Below are 16,937 nucleotides of genomic sequence, written 5' to 3'. Positions count from 1 at the left end.
ATTAGCATCGCTCGAAAGTCTATCAAACAACTACTGTGTTTATGAAAAAAATGTTAATAAACCATGCCAAATTTTTAAGTAAAAGTAAAGGACAAAATAATTTTAAATGATTTATAAGAATAAAAACTATTAAATTATTAATAAAAATAAAAGAGTAATCAACAAGTAAGTTCATTTGAAAATGTTGTGCCACGTCAAATATATCACGTATCTCCATTTCATATGATAACTTTTTAATTGCTTACAATTATTCTGTCATTAAAACACAAATTAAAGATTGATTATAAACTTCAATGATTCTTATTTGATTATTGTAAAGTGATTAAAAAAAAAAAATAGAGACAATATCGATAAAGAAAATGTATTTCTTATCTCACTCTAAAAAATTCATCCTTAAAATGTAAAAGTGGAGATTAATTAGAAATTTAAATAATTCTTGTGTAATAATACTTGATTATTGTCTTAAAGATAAAATTAGACAAAGACAATGGAGATAGAAAAACATGTTGGTATCTCATTCCAAAACTGTTAAAAAAATTATAATTATTTTATATTTTTATGATTCTTATCTGATTATTGCCACAAGATAAAAAAATATAGACACTGAAAATAAAAAAAAACCATGTCTCTTGTCTCGCTCAAAGAAATCCATTATTAATATATGAAAATAAAGATTAATTATAAATCCTAATAATTTAAAAATAATATTTGATTATTATCTCGAAATAGAAAAAACATGGAGATCGAAGATAGAAAAAACATGTTTGGTATCTCAATCTAGAATTGCTAAAAAATTGTTTAGCAGAATGTTTGCAGGATGTCCAGCGGGCCGTGGGGAATAGTCGTGGTGCGCGTAAGCTGGCCCGGACACCCCACGTAAATCAAAAAAAAAAAAATAATTTTTTTAATATACTTATGATTCTTATTTGATTATTGTTACAAAATAAAGAAGATATAGAGAATAAATATAGAAAGAAGATATCTCTTGTGTCACTCTAAAAAAACCATCTTTAAGATATGAAAGTGGAGATTAATTAGAAATTTTAATGATTCCCGGGTAATATTTGCTGTCTCACTCCAAAACTATTTAAAAAAAATATTTATTTTATTTATTTGAATTGTTATTCTAAAACCAAAGCAACCTTGATGTATTATTAGGACAACAATTTGAAAGTATAGTTACGACAACCAATCGCGATCTTGATGCACACAGAGGAGGGCAACAACTTAACTTTTCCCTCTCCGAAGTCCTTAGAGATGTAACCTTCTTTTTGCCCATCAACAACATAACCAATACAATAATCCCCATTGCTAAACAACATTAACAGGGACAGCCGCTCTACTTACCCTTCTAGTTTCTACTCCCAGAGAGAAGAGGGGAGGGAGGGAGAGAGACTTGAGAATAAAGGAAAAGAAAGTAAACTAGAAAGACAAGGAAAGAAGGTGAGAGGTTTGTTTTCAGCTACTAATACTAATAATTAATAATAAAAAATTCGTTCTTACTCCATTCTCTGTTATAATTTGGTGGGTTTTTTTTTTCCCTTCTGCTTCTTCTGCAGGTAGAGACCACCCACCAGTTGTTGCTGATCCTTTAGGAGAGAGGAAGAGAGAAAAAACAGAGATTTCTAGAAAGATGATGACTTGTACTGAGATGGGATCTCAGTCAGTGCTGCTTGTACAGCTACAGCCACTGCTACTACTATTGACTGCAACAGCTGTTTTTCTTTGAAATCCTCCACACTCCCATTTTCTTCCCTCAGGTATTTACCATAACACTACTGTCTTTTTTCTTACCATTTTGCCATTTCCTTTTACTGCTTTTCTTTGACTGTGTTGAGTTCTTAAAGATTGATACTTTTGTTCTGTGTTTTTTGCCCTCCTTGGCTGGTTGAAGATGTTGAAATTAGTATTTCTTATTGTTTCCATGAAGTGGACAACTTTAGATTTATACTAATTGTCTGAAACTTCTTGGAGGAATTATTAAGAAAGATTAACAATTTGGAGTGTTTTTACCCGTTTGTGAATCCAGGGTTGACTTGTTGTATAGGATTGAAGCTCTTTCCATACATGTTTTGAGCATCGGGATTCTGCGATGTGGACATGTAGGATAGAGTATCATGTTTTACTGCTTTTATCCCCCTTTAAGATCCGGGTATTCTTCTTGTTATCATTGCTTGTACTATTTTCAGCCAAACAAGAAACGATGTTTCGGAATTTTCACGAGGTTATGGAAAGAAATGGAACAAGACCAAGATTTCATGAGCTAAGCCATCAAACCAAAAAACCGTGTAGGAGAGTGCATTCTAAGTTTGTTATTATTTGGAACCTTTTGCTGATGAGCTTAACAGTATTGTGCGCTGTAAAATTGATGAACATACCAGTTAATATTTGATTTATAAATCACAATAGGAGTACAATTTCCATGCCTATTGGAGAATCATATACAATACATGATTTTTCTCATGCATCTTTTATTGTTGTGGAAATGCACTCAGGAACAGATTCATACCTAGCAGCTAGCATGGATTGCAAGGACTTTAGTTGTTGCATTGTCACTTTTTTTTTTTCACTTGCCAGTGCAAATACTTAAATTAAATTCTTATCTCATTGCAAACAAGGTTTTAAGTTTATGCTGGTTGTGATGCTTGTTTTGGTGGTTGATAAAGAACTAAGGGCTTTATTATTATTATTTTTTGAAATTTCAGTGGGACATTGAGAATCATATCAGCAATTTTCTAGCTCATCTTGTGATTTATTGGGTTTTATTAAAGAAGCTTCATGGGTTCCAGATACCCGTCTCACCGACTTGGCAATGGCCTTGTTGTATCTGGTCGACCTGAGCAGCCAAAAGAAAAGGCTCCAACAATGAGCTCAGCTGCCATGCCTTACACAGGTGGGGATATTAAGAAATCAGGAGAGCTGGGGAAAATGTTTATCCCTTCGGAAGGCTCTAAGTCTAGGAAATCTGGGCCACTAACTGGGCCTCCTTCAAGGACTGGATCTTTTGCAGGGGCTGCTTCACATTCAGGTTCGATGATGTCAAATGCTGCTCCTCGTGCTGGCTATACTACATCGGGTCCTGTACCCTCCGGAGGCTTGCCTGGTTCAGCTTCACTAAAGAAATCGAGTTCTGGACCACTAAATAAACATGGGGAACCCATAAAGAAGTCCTCTGGCCCTCAATCTGGTGGAGTAACGCGACAAAATTCTGGATCTATTCCATCAGCCCTGCCAGCAACCGGTCTCATAACATCTGGACCTATTTCTTCAGGACCATTAAATTCTTCTGGTGCTCCTCGGAAAGTATCTGGTCCCTTGGAATCCACAGGTTCAATGAAATTAAACAGCTCCTCCATTAGTAACAACCCAGCCGTGACTACTTTAAGTCATGATGATGACTATTCTGTGAGGAAGAACTTCCCAAAAACAGTAGTATGGTCGGTGATACTGATTTTTGTGATGGGATTGCTTGCTGGTGGTTTTATTCTTGGAGCTGTTCACAATGCCATCCTCCTCGTTGTTGTTGCAGTTCTTTTTGTCATAGTTGCTGCATTAGTTGTTTGGAACATGTGTCGGGGAAGTAGATCTATCATAGAGTTCATTGGCCGTTATCCTGATACTGATCTCAGAACTGCAAAAAATGGACAATATGTGAAAGTTTCTGGGGTATGTACTGGATGCTTTCATTGTTCATTTTTTTATGTGGATGTGTGTTTGATATCATTATGCTACTTTTGCATTCATTGTAGATTGAGATCTACATTCTTGCCAGTTCCCACTGATTGCCCTGAGTCTTCTTTCTCCCTCCTCTACTCCTGAAGTCAACAATCCTTTAATTGTCGTTCATTGTCCTTTCTAATATTTGTGTCTTAAAGGCATGTATGGTATTTCTCAAGTGGAAATCAATCATATTTGAATTGTTTTTTTTTCTCATTCATACTTGAAATTGATAAGAATTTTACTGTCTTGTAATCGCTGAAGGTGGTTACCTGTGGCAATGTCCCTTTGGAGTCTTCATTCCAAAGAATTCCTAGATGTGTCTATACCTCTACAAGATTATATGAGTATCGCGCATGGGGTTCAAAACCAGCCAACCCTAATCACCGCCATTTTACATGGGGACTGAGATCATCAGAGGTGAGAAGATGGCTTTGTGTTTTTGTTTGGCTGTGCTGCTTTTTGTTTCCTTGGAAATTTTGAATAGGCCTCTTTACAGCATTTAGCATTGAAGAGACTATTCCCTCAAACAAGTAAAGATTTTCACACAAACTCTAGCTTCCTGCAAGTTGGCTACACTGTTCTTATGCAAACATCTGGATGTGTGCCCCTTTGAAACTGTCATTCCTCTCACTAACCAAAGCCCCCTTCCTTTGTCCTCTTTCACCACATTCCCTTTTCTTTTTAAAAAATTTGCAACGATCAATGGATGCCTTCATTTGGAGCAAGTGGCCTTACCTTTTATCTCAAAGTTTTATATACATTTTTTGTTTATTTGTTTTGCAGACGCATGGTGTTGATTTCTACATCTCTGATTTCCAATCTGGTTTAAGAGCATTGATCAAAACTGGCAGTGGCACAAGGGTAACCCCTTTTGTTGATGATTCCTTTGTTGTTGATATCAACCCTGGAAATAAAGACCTGTCTCCAGAGTTTGTCAGGTGGCTGGGAAAGAGAAATCTTTCGAGTGATGAGCGTCTAATGAGATTGAAAGAAGGGTAAGGGTCTCTTCTTTAATAATTAGATCACCAAAGTGTTTTATCCCACTACATACCCATAGGTGGGAGAGCTTGAACCAGAAAGCTTTTTAGATGTTTATCATAGCAGTTTTTTATATGCCATATCATAGTAACGCATCCATCAAGATTTTTATTAGTTGAGAATCTATAGCGATCAAAATGTTTTTAGGTATTTTAGAAATATTGATTTGATGAAACTGCAACCATGGCTATTGCAGGTACATCAAAGAAGGCAGCACTGTTAGCGTGATGGGAATTGTTCAGAGAAATGAAAATGTGCTTATGATAGTCCCGCCTCCGGAGCCATTGGCAACTGGATGGCAATGGCCCAGATGCATCTTTCCAGCTAGCCTTGACGGTATTGTTTTGAGACATGAAGATACATCAGATGTTGATGTGATACCTGTATAGTTAGCACTTAGCAGTGTCCAGACCAAAAACTTCTCTACTTATCCCGAACCACATATTACCAACGTTTCCTCTATTAATACCAAGTTAGTCATGCAATGTTGCTGCTTTTTGTAGTTCCCAGGTACTGATGGTCGAAGATGTGATTGTGCTTTTAGTTTTCTTCGTTAATTTGCCATCTCAACTATGCTGTATAGATTTCTGAGATTTCTTTTCCAATTCTTTAAGAACATTAGCTTTCATAAAGCAATCTATAGAAGACTGGTTATACACCATGGTTGTTTCTTCAAAATACGGGACTCATCGCAAGCAAGCTTCTTGGTTATTGGAACTTGTACCGTTAATTTTAAACATGAAAAATCTCAAAATATCACCTGCATTGTATTACTCCAAGTTGAGTGCTTTTTTTCAAAGAACATTGGAAATAATATATAAAATGCATCCAAATAAAATAATAGCTGAACACAAAGACTTGGAATTCTCCAAATACTGAAAATGGAAACTAGTTGGGCTTCACTTTTGCTGTCAAAATTTCAGATGCTAAAAAGGAAAGAAAGAAAAGTGATAGCAATTACCAAAGGCCGCAAGCTTTTTTTTTTTTTTCTTCAATGGGAGTCCAGCAGATTTTAAATCATATTTAAAAGAGCTATTACCAACACGATCCCTAGGTTAAACTTGTTTTTTTAGCGAATTATTAAGTGCTTGTTTGAGTGTGCGGCTAACCAAGTAGGTGGCTTCACCCTCACTCAAAACATCGAATTTTTTTTTGATTTTAGGTGGTCAATTATATTTTTTTTAATAATATCTAAACCTAAATTAAAGAGTTTTACAATTAGATAAAAACTATTAGAATAAAATAAAGAAAAGAGCCATTGCATACCCAATTACCACAAAAGATATAATCTTTATTAAGAAAAAAGGAAGGATTTTTAGATATTCTCCTTTATTAACCTTCATGCTAATAAAGTAACAACACAAAGAAGTATCATAAGGAAAATCTCACGCCTAGCCTCCTGCAGTATACCTGATTGGGTCATCTTTTGTTCACAAAATCTCCTGTGTCTGTCACCTTTTCTCTCTTTCTTTTCCTCGCCTTCTCTTCTCTGTCTTAAAACCCTTCTTTTTTCAGCCTTTCCGTGTTTCAATGGAATCTCTTTCAAGAACGGTGTTTATGACTAACTCAGAGACACACCCAATTCTCAATAACATCCCTTCTTCTTCATTCAAATTACACAACACTAAGCCAACCGGGTCTCTCAAATTTGCCGAAACTCCCCACTTCTCTTCCCTTCGTCTTCAAGCTTTAGCACGTGATGTTTCAGGTGATGCTGACGATCAGGGGCCGTTTACTAATAATGGGTTTGGCTTTTTTTCCGATGACATTCTCTCCTTTCCTCAGGTAGTTTTTTCTTTGCACTCAGAGACAAAGTGCTTTATTCTTGTTTATATGAATCTTTTTTGTATTTTGGCTTTGATTTTATAGTTTTTGCAAGGTTAAATGAAATAGTTAATGTTGAATTTTATGTTAGAGAGTTTGATGATTTCTATCGTCCAAGTGGATTTGGAAAGCTAGGATTTTTACTCTTGAGATTGAAAAGAAATTAGCTTAAGAAAAGCTTGAATTTTTCGAAGATGTTGTGGAACAGAGAACAACTTTGCTCTTCACCTTGAGGTTTGTGATATGTTGAGGTGATATTTGGTGGTAAGGAAGTTGTGGAAACTGAGTTGAAGAGCTGCTAAGGCCAGTTTGAACTTGAGAATTTCACAATTTCTTATACTACTAACTAGAAATACGCAATCCTGTCAAATATACTTTTGTTTTGTTGTTTTAATGTTGTATCATTCATTGATCATAATAAGTTGTTAAAGGCTGTTAGGGAATCTGGGGGATGAAACCAATGGTCAGTTTCTCCAATTAATGTAGATAACAATGAGATAGCATGGGTTTTGGGATGTCTGTTTTCTTTGATCAGAGTTGTGTTCGCATGCCTATATGATGTTTTGGAACCTTTTCTTTTCTATGAGTTAGACAATAACTGGATGTATCAAATGGCTACTTCGGCTAAGTACTGATGGCTTATCTCGTGTTATGAAGGATAACATAGAGCAAAGTGAAAGTAGTGAAAAGGATGCAGAGAACATATTGAAGGTGGAAACACCTCTGATTGTACCACATGGAAGCGGAATCGGTGGGGGAACCAGAGCTGGGCTTTTTAGAACACCAATTTCTGGTGGAGTGCAGAGTGCTACATCAGTTCATGGCTTACCTCGACCAGCCTTGGCAGTCCGCAATTTGATGGAGCAGGTAATGGCCATTCTTTTATTTCTTCAGAACCTAGTCATTGCCTGGAATTGTCTAATTTTATGTCTTTGATATAATGGTTCTGAACTTATGTTTATTCTTAGTTCTGAACTTGTGTTTCTTTTTAATTCAGGCTAGATTTGCTCATCTGTGCACTGTAATGTCTCGAATGCACCATCGACGAGAAGGATATCCATTTGGTTCCTTGGTGGATTTTGCACCAGATCCAATGGGGCGTAAGTCAAATTTTCATATTTGATTGATACATATAGTTTTTTGTTTTTGTTTGTTTCTTAAGATACAGCGGTATAAGGTTATATGATATAATGCAATTCAACTTGCTATATGAATTATACATATAAATATTTCTTCCTGATTACCTCTAAATGGTATAGTTAGTTTGGCTAAAAAGATCTAACACATTTTAAGAATCCTACTAAAGTGTTTTTTTATCGAATTGGGCTAGAATTTGATCCAATACTCTTGATTCTGGACAATCATTTGAACATTTAAGAACGATCTTCCTATTGTGCACAAATGTTTGCAAATGATTTGACTCATTTAATCATTTTGTTTTCTCAATCTGTAGATCCTATTTTTTCATTTTCACCATTGGCCATCCACACAAGGAATTTGCTAGTTGACCCCAGATGCACACTTGTTGTGCAGGTTAGCACTTGCTCTTTAACTCTAGAAATATCTTGGGTGGTTTTTGTTCTCCATTTATGAACTTTATTGACAGTTAGGTTTCATAGATTCCTGGGTGGAGTGGCTTATCAAATGCAAGGGTAACAATCTTTGGAGATGTTTTTCCTCTCCCAGAACACCAACAGGTAATTCCCCCCTGCTCTCTCTCTCTCTCTCTCTCTCTCTCTGCTGTTTATAAAGTATGGTTTTGCTATATGCCCTTGAAGGGTAGATTTCTTGATTCCTTTCTTTCAAGATGCACAACGCGAGGGTACATGCAGCATGATCAGTTTTCAGTTTTAGTAGTGTCTATATGGATCTCTTTTGACATTAATGTTAGTTTCTATTGAGTGTTGCATTCTTCTGGTATTCCTACCGTCGCCTTTCTACTGTTTAATATTGGAGACTACTCTTTGTTGGAACCTAACTGTCAACGGGTTGTTTTGTTGAGACAAACAGAATTTTCTCTAAAGAATCAGCACTAATTTTTGTCAGAAATATGCATCTGCTCTTCACTTTTGTTTTGGTGTTTCTGCTCTAGAGTATCTTTTTTTCTCTTTGTTGAGTATAATATCTGTTCATGTTTGCCAGGAATGGGCTCATAAGCAGTACATTGCAAAACATCAACAAGGGCCTACCCAGCAATGGGGGAATTTCTACTATTTCAGGTTGCAAAACATAAGGTTTGTATCCAGCATATTGTGGTTTAGTTAGATGTCCTTTAAGCTTTTAGCTGCTTAGATTAGCTGCGCTAAATTTTAAATATAAAATTAGTTCCAAATTCTACTTTTCTGTAGCCCTTCTTGTTAGATGGATTTAACATGGGCAGCAAACCATTGCGGTGTTTTGCATGCTCATTGGTTTTGTGGCCTGTGGAGCACAGCAACTATAAAGAAGTTTAATATTGGTGTGCTCTGTTTTTGAGACATTTTTTTGAATGAGCAAGGACCTAAAATTTAACAAAGGATTTAACTTCACAAAACTTGTGAATGTATTGGCATTCTAATATACTATATACATCTTATAAACATGTCAGTAAATTTGTTGTTAGTGGTGCATAATTAGCTTGGAGTCCACGAGCTTATGTTCCGAGCTCATTTTTATTGCTAAAGATGAAAAGTCAGATGTCTAAAGATCTCACTTTTTTGCCAGTGACATATATTTTATTGGAGGCTTTGGCACTGTTGCTTGGGTTGATGTCAAGGAATATGAGGCCCTCCAGCCTGATAAGATTGCAGTTGATGGAGGGGAGCAAAATCTCAAGGTGATCTTGAAAACCCTTGGTAATTTCAATAGAGAAGATGTGCGCATATGTATGGAAGTTGTCACTGATTCTGTTGTTGTGTTTCTAGTTAATCGGTTTTTTTGAACACCCCTAGTATTAACAATTTAGCATCCTTGATTGGATAACACCCAAAAGAAAGAAGTCTCAAATGAGCTTATAAGACCACAGAGAATAATATATATATATATATATATATATATATATATATATATATATATATATATATTATTCTCTGTGGTCTTATAAGCTCATTTGAGACTTCTTTCTTTTGGGTGTTATCCAATCAAGGATGCTAAATTGTTAATACTAGGGGTGTTCAAAAAAACCGATTAACCGAGAAAACCGGAGAAAAATTAACCGAAAAAACCGAACCGAGATGAAAAACCGATTAAACCGATTTTTAAAACCATAAATTTTAACAGGTCCGGTTCGGTTTCGGTTTTAGTTATAAAACCGACAAACCGAACCGGACCAACCAAAAACTCATAAAAAACCCGCTGGCAGCCAAGGAGTATAAATAGTTAATTAACCTAACCCTACCTAACATAACCCCCCCTCTCCCCTGCCTTCACAAACTCCCCTTCCCTCACAAAAAACTGCCGTCTGTGGCAAAGACTGCAGTGCAACCAGCTTTCCACCTCAAAAATCATTCTTCTTTTCCCTTTCAAGTTTTCAACTACAAGCAGTGGTTGCATTCAGGGCTCTTGCATTTGGGTGGCAAGCTATTGAGATGGCTTTTAAACCCTTCCTCGACAAGGCTCTTTCCGCCATGAACAAGTCTGATCTTGCTCGAGATCTCGATGGTGATGATGATTTTGCTGATCGCAAGGAGAAGGGCTCCCTCTCTGAATCTGATGCTTTTTTCTCTGATGAGAACCCATCAGTTGCTTGATGATGATAGCTATGATTTTTGAATACTAGTTGTTTGGTTAAATTTATATATAAAAAAGGGCTGGGGGTAGAAATCGGAGATCAGCACTCAATGGTGTTAGTTATAGTCTCATGGGGGTTTAGATGCCAGGGATTTGAATGGGTTTTTGGTTCTATCATGTTGAAGTTCTTAACCTCCTCCTGAAATCAATCGACGACAAGATTTAGGGGTTTGCTTTTCTCTTTTTTTTCTCTACAGTTTGTTAATTTACAAGCTGATTTAGGAGAGGTCTCCTTCATTGATGGGATGATTAGATTTTCCGGTTTTTTTGCTATAAAACCGAATTTAACCGAACCGAACCGGTTCGGTTTGAACCGGAATTCGGTTCGGTTCGGTTTGTATTTTCAAAAATTTAAGGTTCTCGGTTCGGTTGGTTTTTGTGGTTCAAACCGAACCGAACCGAACCATGAACAGGCCTAGTTAATACTGATTAGTTTGATTTTCTGCATTATGTTAAGGAGACAGGCTGATGGTATCATTCTACTTTTGTGTATTCAGTCTGATATAAGCTTAGTACCTCATGACATTTAGTTCAATGTATTACATTTACAGCTGTTAATGTTTCAGAAGAAGGGAATGGTGAAACAGGAAAACCATGCTTTTAGGTATAAATAGGCAAATGTTGAACACAATATTTGAGGGTTACAAATGAATCCAGTCAAGTTTGAATGTGTCAAAAATTAGCTCGGCACTTCATGATTGTTGCCTTTTGTTTTGGTGAGTGTTTGTAACTATTGTTAACTTGGTGGTCTTTTAACTTTCCACTCTCTCGGATCTCATGTGCCCCTTGGCATGGTAATAATTCTTCTTTTAACAAAAAGTCATACAACACAATCACATGAACTTCTATGACTGTGAGTCTATAGGGGGTCTAGTGCTAATCTTCTTGCATTTTTCTCTATGATGATAATATCTGCCAGCATGTACTTTGTGGGCTTCATTGTATTGGGATTTGCATTTGCTACAGGAACTAAATGCAATTTTCTCAAAACTGCTTAAAGAGCTCTTATCCTCTGACACGGAGGTAGATGATGCCGCCTTCATATCAATAGACAGTAAAGGAACTGATATTCGGGTCCGTCAAGGGGCTCAGGTAATCCTTTCATCCAACAACATTTTCAAGCCTGTATTTGGTGATGTGTTTATGCTGGTGATTATAGAGAATGTTCTATTATTTTGTAGTTCAACATACAGAGGCTATCATTTGAGGATGGGCATGCTGTTGAAACTCTAGAGGAAGCCAAGGCTGCTCTTTGGAAAATAATAGATAAAGGCCAAGTGCACAGTTTGCAGAAATAAAAATTGGGCTACTTATTGTGCAATCTTTCTTTCTTTTTTCTTTCCAACCTTTTTGATTGAGCGTGAAGCAAGGTAACCACATGAAACCGAGTTTGTGTCCTTCACATCTAAATAACCCCATCAGTTTCCCCCCCCTGTTTTCCCCTTTAATCTTCATGTAACCTAAAAACTCTTAGGACATGTTATAGATGGACTATTATTTATACACAGGTATCTATCTAGATAATGCTGAAGATTTTGGTAGCAAGCACACTTCCTTGCAAATGCTTGATTTGTATTGCTTGTCATTGGTATTCAAAACTCATGTACGCCACAAGCCCTACTACATGACAAATTTAACCATCAATTTAGCTTCCCAGAACATGCATGGCTGTCTTTATTGGCTTTGAAAAATAGGTTTGGACCTACATTTTCTGTTTGAGAAAATGTGTTGTAAAATGCTTTCAACAACATTTTGGGATCAAACTGAAAGGTGTAAAGGTGATATTGCAATTCAAGATGGAATCTCATGATAATTGTATGCAACTAGGTTTAGTCTTACCTCAACCAAGTTCCAAAAATGTTATAATCCTTGGCATTGTTTCGGCCCTGTTAAGAAAATTACAAAAAAGCAAGAAGGAAGACATATCTAATCAACAACTTGGCATGGACCAAATGGGCTAGTAGGATATTTTTTGATGGATGTTTCATTCATGGGTTTTGCCCACCAATAGAAGGTGATACAAGTGTTTCATTTGGTGTTTTTGTGATGTTAATTGTGTATCCAACGGTTTCAATCATGACACGTGGAACCCTAATGTCTCACATACTTTTCAATGGGCCATTCTATCAATCAATATATGGTGATGTATTCTGCGCAATAAAACGGCTTTATGTGGAATAAAATTTGATGGAACAATTATCGGACTTGGACAGAGGACCTAATTGAAACATTTGGGACTCGATTGATAAAAGTTTTGCTTCGAGACTCGATTGAGAAGTATGAAATACAAGTTCAAATCTTGGAAGTCTCTCCAGTTTCTCTACTAGCGCTATCTTTCTGTGTTTTAAAGGGCAAAATCACTCAGAAAAAAGCAGATAATTTCTCACACATCTACAGCTGACAACTTTTCTCCACAAGGGCTATCTTTCAGAGTTCAATTGTACAACAAAAAAATAGAAGAGTTGACTGAGAAAGAACCCAAAATTCTGGTGTATAACTGCATATTGACACTGAGAAAAGGATCTTCAGCACTTGGACCCTGCACCATCATGCAAAATGTCTCCCAACTTTGAACTTCTCTATGTTCATTTGAAATCAAAGGATATCCCACTTTCCACATTGACCCCTTCTGGCTCACTGTAAATTCAGGGGGGGGGGGGGGGGGGGGGAAGAAAGGGTAAAAGATGAAACAAATAGACGAAGGTCTCTGCTTGCCATTTGGCTTCCTTGTCTTCAAATGACATAGCAAGGAACACTAGAGAGTGTAGGTAGCAGACAAAAGATATGGCCTCTCCTCATCTATCCTTCTATGTACAATCTCTCCCTTTCCATCTCTTTTCAACTCTTAGAATTTACCTTTCTTCCATGTTTACCTTATCACCATTTCTTTCTTTCACATGACATGAGCAACAAAATAAAACCAGACCATTTCAGAAGTGTGTTTTGTTTCTCCCTACCCTCTGCCCAACACAATCCCACGTAGCTCCATAGCCTTACATCTTAGAAGTCATAGGTGAGTGCTATCTTACAAAACAACAAGAATGACTACTTTCTTCATGGCTGAGACAAGCACTAGTACTACAAGCAGCAACATTGGATCGTCGTCGCCAATTGTTAAGCTAGCTCAAGACCATCTCTTCACAATCTTGCTTCTGCTTCCTATAGATTCACTCATCTCCTTTGCCAGGACTTGCAAAAGGTTCAGGTCCTTAACAAGTTCTGATACACTGTGGGAGTCCATATGCAGGAGGGAGTGGGGGTCCACATCAGTGGATGCCCTCAAGTCTTCTATCAATACCAAAAACAATCAGCAGTTGCCATGGATGAGGCTATACAAGCAGGTGTCTCAGCTTGACTCAGTTTCTTGCCATAAACTGTCCGACCCAGATAGTGAATTGATGCTCCCAACTCCCAGGGCTTCTCACTGTCTTAACTTTGTATCTGATTGCCTGGTCTTGTTTGGTGGTGGCTGTGAAGGAGGTTAGTCTATCTTTTCTTTGATTAGTTGTTATGATTCATAAACCGTATGTTCTTTGATTTGAATGGTAGTTTCTTTGTCTTTTTTTTTTTAATCATTCTGTGTCTTAAATGTGCCCATGTGTGTATGTGATGCTTCACTGTTTGATTTGCTGGTTAAGGATGCTAAAGGAATGTTTATATTGGTTCATGTCAGATCCTTAGTTTTTCCTTTCAGTTGTTTGGTGTTCCTGATTCAACTAACCACGGATTTTCCATGGCTTGAGAATCTTCTTGCTTCATGGTCATGGCTTCAATGTATTAGTAAGTTTGAAATTGAGCATAAGTTGTGTGAGTTGAGGGAGGTGGGTATGAGTATGAGATGGCGACAGTTAAATCATGCATCTTAAATTTCTGGTTGGCAACAGTTCAATCTATTCCTCTACATTATCAAATAGTAGCATTTGTTTTTTTCAAATTTAAGTACATTTGTCTGTGCCGCATTATAGCCTACAGCAGGCTCCTCTGCTTAATTTGGCATCAAGATCTTAACATTTAAGATACTGTAAAGCGATAATATGTTTAGCTCCTTGGTGGCTTGCTGCGAATGCAATTGCCCCACCTCTTGTAGAGTGCCCTCCTTAAAGTTTAGCAACTCGGATACTGTATTGCAGCAATCATATTCTTATTCCACAACGTTTTGTTGCTGCTACTTTTCCAGTGGGACAATTAAGAGCATGCCCCATCCCGGTAAAATTTAAAAGAACTAGCAATCAGAAGCATAAACTTTCAGTAGAACATCTTTATTTCCATGAGAAGAGTCCTGATGTAGGACAATTAGCATCATCTTTGAACTTAAAGTACTTGCAACCAGTGAAGGTGTAGATTTCAGAAGCAAATCCATCTGAGCATCCGTTTTCGCCTTCTGCACAGTGAAATGAAAAACGAATCCCATCAATGCCTCTTTGTTGATATAATGCAGGATTTATTAGCCGCTTGAGCTATAATTATATAGTGGAAGGATGATTGATTCATTTTCCGCAAGCCCCATGGGAAATTATACCAGTGAAAATGGACAATAATTGAACAATCACCACCGATAAGAAGGGCTGGCATTCTCTCCATTGTTCTGAAGCAGTTCTGCATTTAGTTTTTTACCTGTTTATGTCAAAGTGATTTGGTGTATAAGCATTTCTTGTTTTGCTATGTTGGTCTTCTTCACAGGGCGAGATCTCGATGATACATGGGTGGCATACATAGGTAATGATTTTCAAAGGATGCTGAAGTGGCAGAAAGTTAATTCAGGAATTCCAAACGGGAGATTTGGGCATGCATGCATCGTCATTGGCGATTATCTGGTGCTCTTTGGAGGAATTAATGATCGTGGGATTCGTCAAAATGATACATGGGTGGGGAAAGTAGTGCTCAGTGAGAACCTTGGTATAACATTGTCATGGAGGCTGCTTGATGTGAGATCCATAGCACCACCTCCCCGTGGGGCTCATGCTGCTTGCTGCATTGATAAAAGTACAATGGTCATCCATGGAGGGATTGGATTGTACGGCCTTAGAATGGGAGACACTTGGATTCTAGAACTTTCAGAAAATTTCTGTTCTGGAACATGGAGGGAGCTGGTGACTCATCCATCACCTCCAGCTCGTTCAGGACACACATTAACATGCATCGAAGGAACAGGAATTGTTCTATTTGGAGGAAGAGGTTCAGGTTATGATGTGCTGCATGATGTCTGGCTCTTGCAGGTGTCTGAGGTTGAACTCAAGTGGATACAGATTCTCTATAATTTGCAAGACATACCTGCAGGAGTCTCCCTCCCACGAGTCGGCCACTCAGCCACACTGATTTTGGGAGGTCGGCTGCTAATCTATGGAGGTGAAGATTCACAGCGGCACAGGAAGGACGATTTTTGGGTATTGGATGTTAGTAAGATCCCATCAAATAAAGCGCAGTCTCCATTAAACTCAAGGGGATTGCAGGCAAATAATATGTGGAAAATGCTCAAGGCAAAGGGTTATAAACCCTACCGCAGATCATTCCACCGAGCCTGTGCGGATCATTCAGGGTGTCGCTTGTACGTTTTTGGTGGAATGGTGGATGGCTTACTTCAGCCTGCCGAAGCATATGGGTTGAGGTTTGATGGGGAGCTCTTTCTGGTCAAATTGGAGCTGGAAACAGATATAGTAAGGTGCTAAGTTACCACAACAACAGTATTTTCAGAATGATCCCTCACTATGCTTAGTCCTATACATGATAGCCTCTCACGTAGCTCAATTATTATTTGCTTTGTAAATGTTTCATGAAGAAATATGAATAATGCTAGACAATGTCTATATTTTAGACAAATCTTAAGGACCAAGAAAATGATCTAAATAAAGTCACTGCCTTGGGACTGATTGTTTCAGGCCATACCATCTGGCGGCTGAAAAGAGCCTCTTTAAGTTTCTTCAGAAAGAAATCCCATGTTCTGTTGACAAACTAGAGCTGTAAACTTGCAAGCTATCAAAGAACAGGTCTAGGGTTATATTTGATATGATTTTTATAAATTGACTATTTTTTTTTACCAAAAAAAGTAATAAATATATTTGGTTACTTAAATCAAAAGCTTGTTACAAAATTAAGCCAAATCTTGATTTAATTAAAAGTTGAGATTTTTAAATTTTAACCTATACTACATTTATTCTTTAAAAAACCCATTTTAAATCATTTTTACTAAATACATTTCTAACTTAAAGTCGTCATAACTTATTTTTATCATAAGTTATTTATGAAAAACAACTTTTAAATTATAATTTAAAGTCTAGAATTATAGTTCAAAAATCATGTTAAATGAATTCTTAAATCAGTACCTCCCCATACACCATGCCAAGTCTTCATCACTTGTGCTAACTGCTAACTGCTAACTGCTAACCCTCGTGATATATCTTAATCATCAACGCTTTACTTGGATCACCAAACAACCTTGCTTCAATCCCACATCTTCAAAGACTCGCATTTAGGACAGTTGAAAAGAGCAAGGTGCACGATCATCAAATGCTTGCATTCACGAAAATTTTCAAGCCAAAGGTGGGATTGGCAAGTTCATGGCAATTTCTATGGAGAATAACAACAGAACA

At 37.2% G+C, this 16,937-nt stretch overlaps 3 protein-coding genes across 7 annotated transcripts; all 3 read left to right on the top strand.

Moving 5' to 3' along the window:
• The first annotated feature begins 1,173 nt into the window (after positions 1–1,173).
• Positions 1,174–5,436, top strand: LOC7469468 (uncharacterized membrane protein At1g16860). 5 transcript variants are annotated; one of them, XM_006378805.3, is made up of 6 exons: positions 1,174–1,443; positions 1,560–1,760; positions 2,706–3,666; positions 3,982–4,137; positions 4,504–4,715; positions 4,955–5,436. In XM_006378805.3, the coding sequence occupies exons 3-6, from the start codon at positions 2,779–2,781 to the stop codon at positions 5,145–5,147; spliced, it is 1,449 nt and encodes a 482-aa protein (XP_006378867.2). In that variant the 5' UTR covers positions 1,174–1,443; positions 1,560–1,760; positions 2,706–2,778; the 3' UTR covers positions 5,148–5,436. The 5 variants fall into 5 exon arrangements, with proteins under 5 accessions (XP_006378867.2, XP_024465292.2, XP_052312158.1 ...); XM_024609523.2 differs by having other exon boundaries at positions 1,188–1,443; positions 2,772–3,666; XM_024609522.2 differs by having other exon boundaries at positions 1,188–1,450.
• A 638-nt stretch (positions 5,437–6,074) lies between these two features.
• Positions 6,075–11,895, top strand: LOC7469469 (uncharacterized). Its single transcript, XM_002315340.4, has 9 exons — positions 6,075–6,543; positions 7,240–7,449; positions 7,580–7,682; positions 8,036–8,115; positions 8,202–8,279; positions 8,725–8,816; positions 9,286–9,397; positions 11,317–11,442; positions 11,532–11,895. The coding sequence occupies exons 1-9, from the start codon at positions 6,289–6,291 to the stop codon at positions 11,646–11,648; spliced, it is 1,173 nt and encodes a 390-aa protein (XP_002315376.2). The 5' UTR covers positions 6,075–6,288; the 3' UTR covers positions 11,649–11,895.
• A 710-nt stretch (positions 11,896–12,605) lies between these two features.
• LOC7469470 (F-box/kelch-repeat protein At1g51550) lies at positions 12,606–16,230 on the top strand. Its single transcript, XM_002315341.4, has 2 exons — positions 12,606–13,830; positions 15,031–16,230. The coding sequence occupies exons 1-2, from the start codon at positions 13,392–13,394 to the stop codon at positions 16,014–16,016; spliced, it is 1,425 nt and encodes a 474-aa protein (XP_002315377.2). The 5' UTR covers positions 12,606–13,391; the 3' UTR covers positions 16,017–16,230.
• The last annotated feature ends 707 nt before the right edge of the window (positions 16,231–16,937 follow it).

The sequence above is a fragment of the Populus trichocarpa genome, chromosome 10 (genome assembly GCF_000002775.5).
Source record: "Populus trichocarpa isolate Nisqually-1 chromosome 10, P.trichocarpa_v4.1, whole genome shotgun sequence".
Lineage (NCBI taxonomy): Eukaryota > Viridiplantae > Streptophyta > Magnoliopsida > Malpighiales > Salicaceae > Populus > Populus trichocarpa.
The sequence above is the reverse complement of the archived record's forward strand: the minus strand, read 5'-3'. Positions and strand labels throughout refer to the sequence as shown.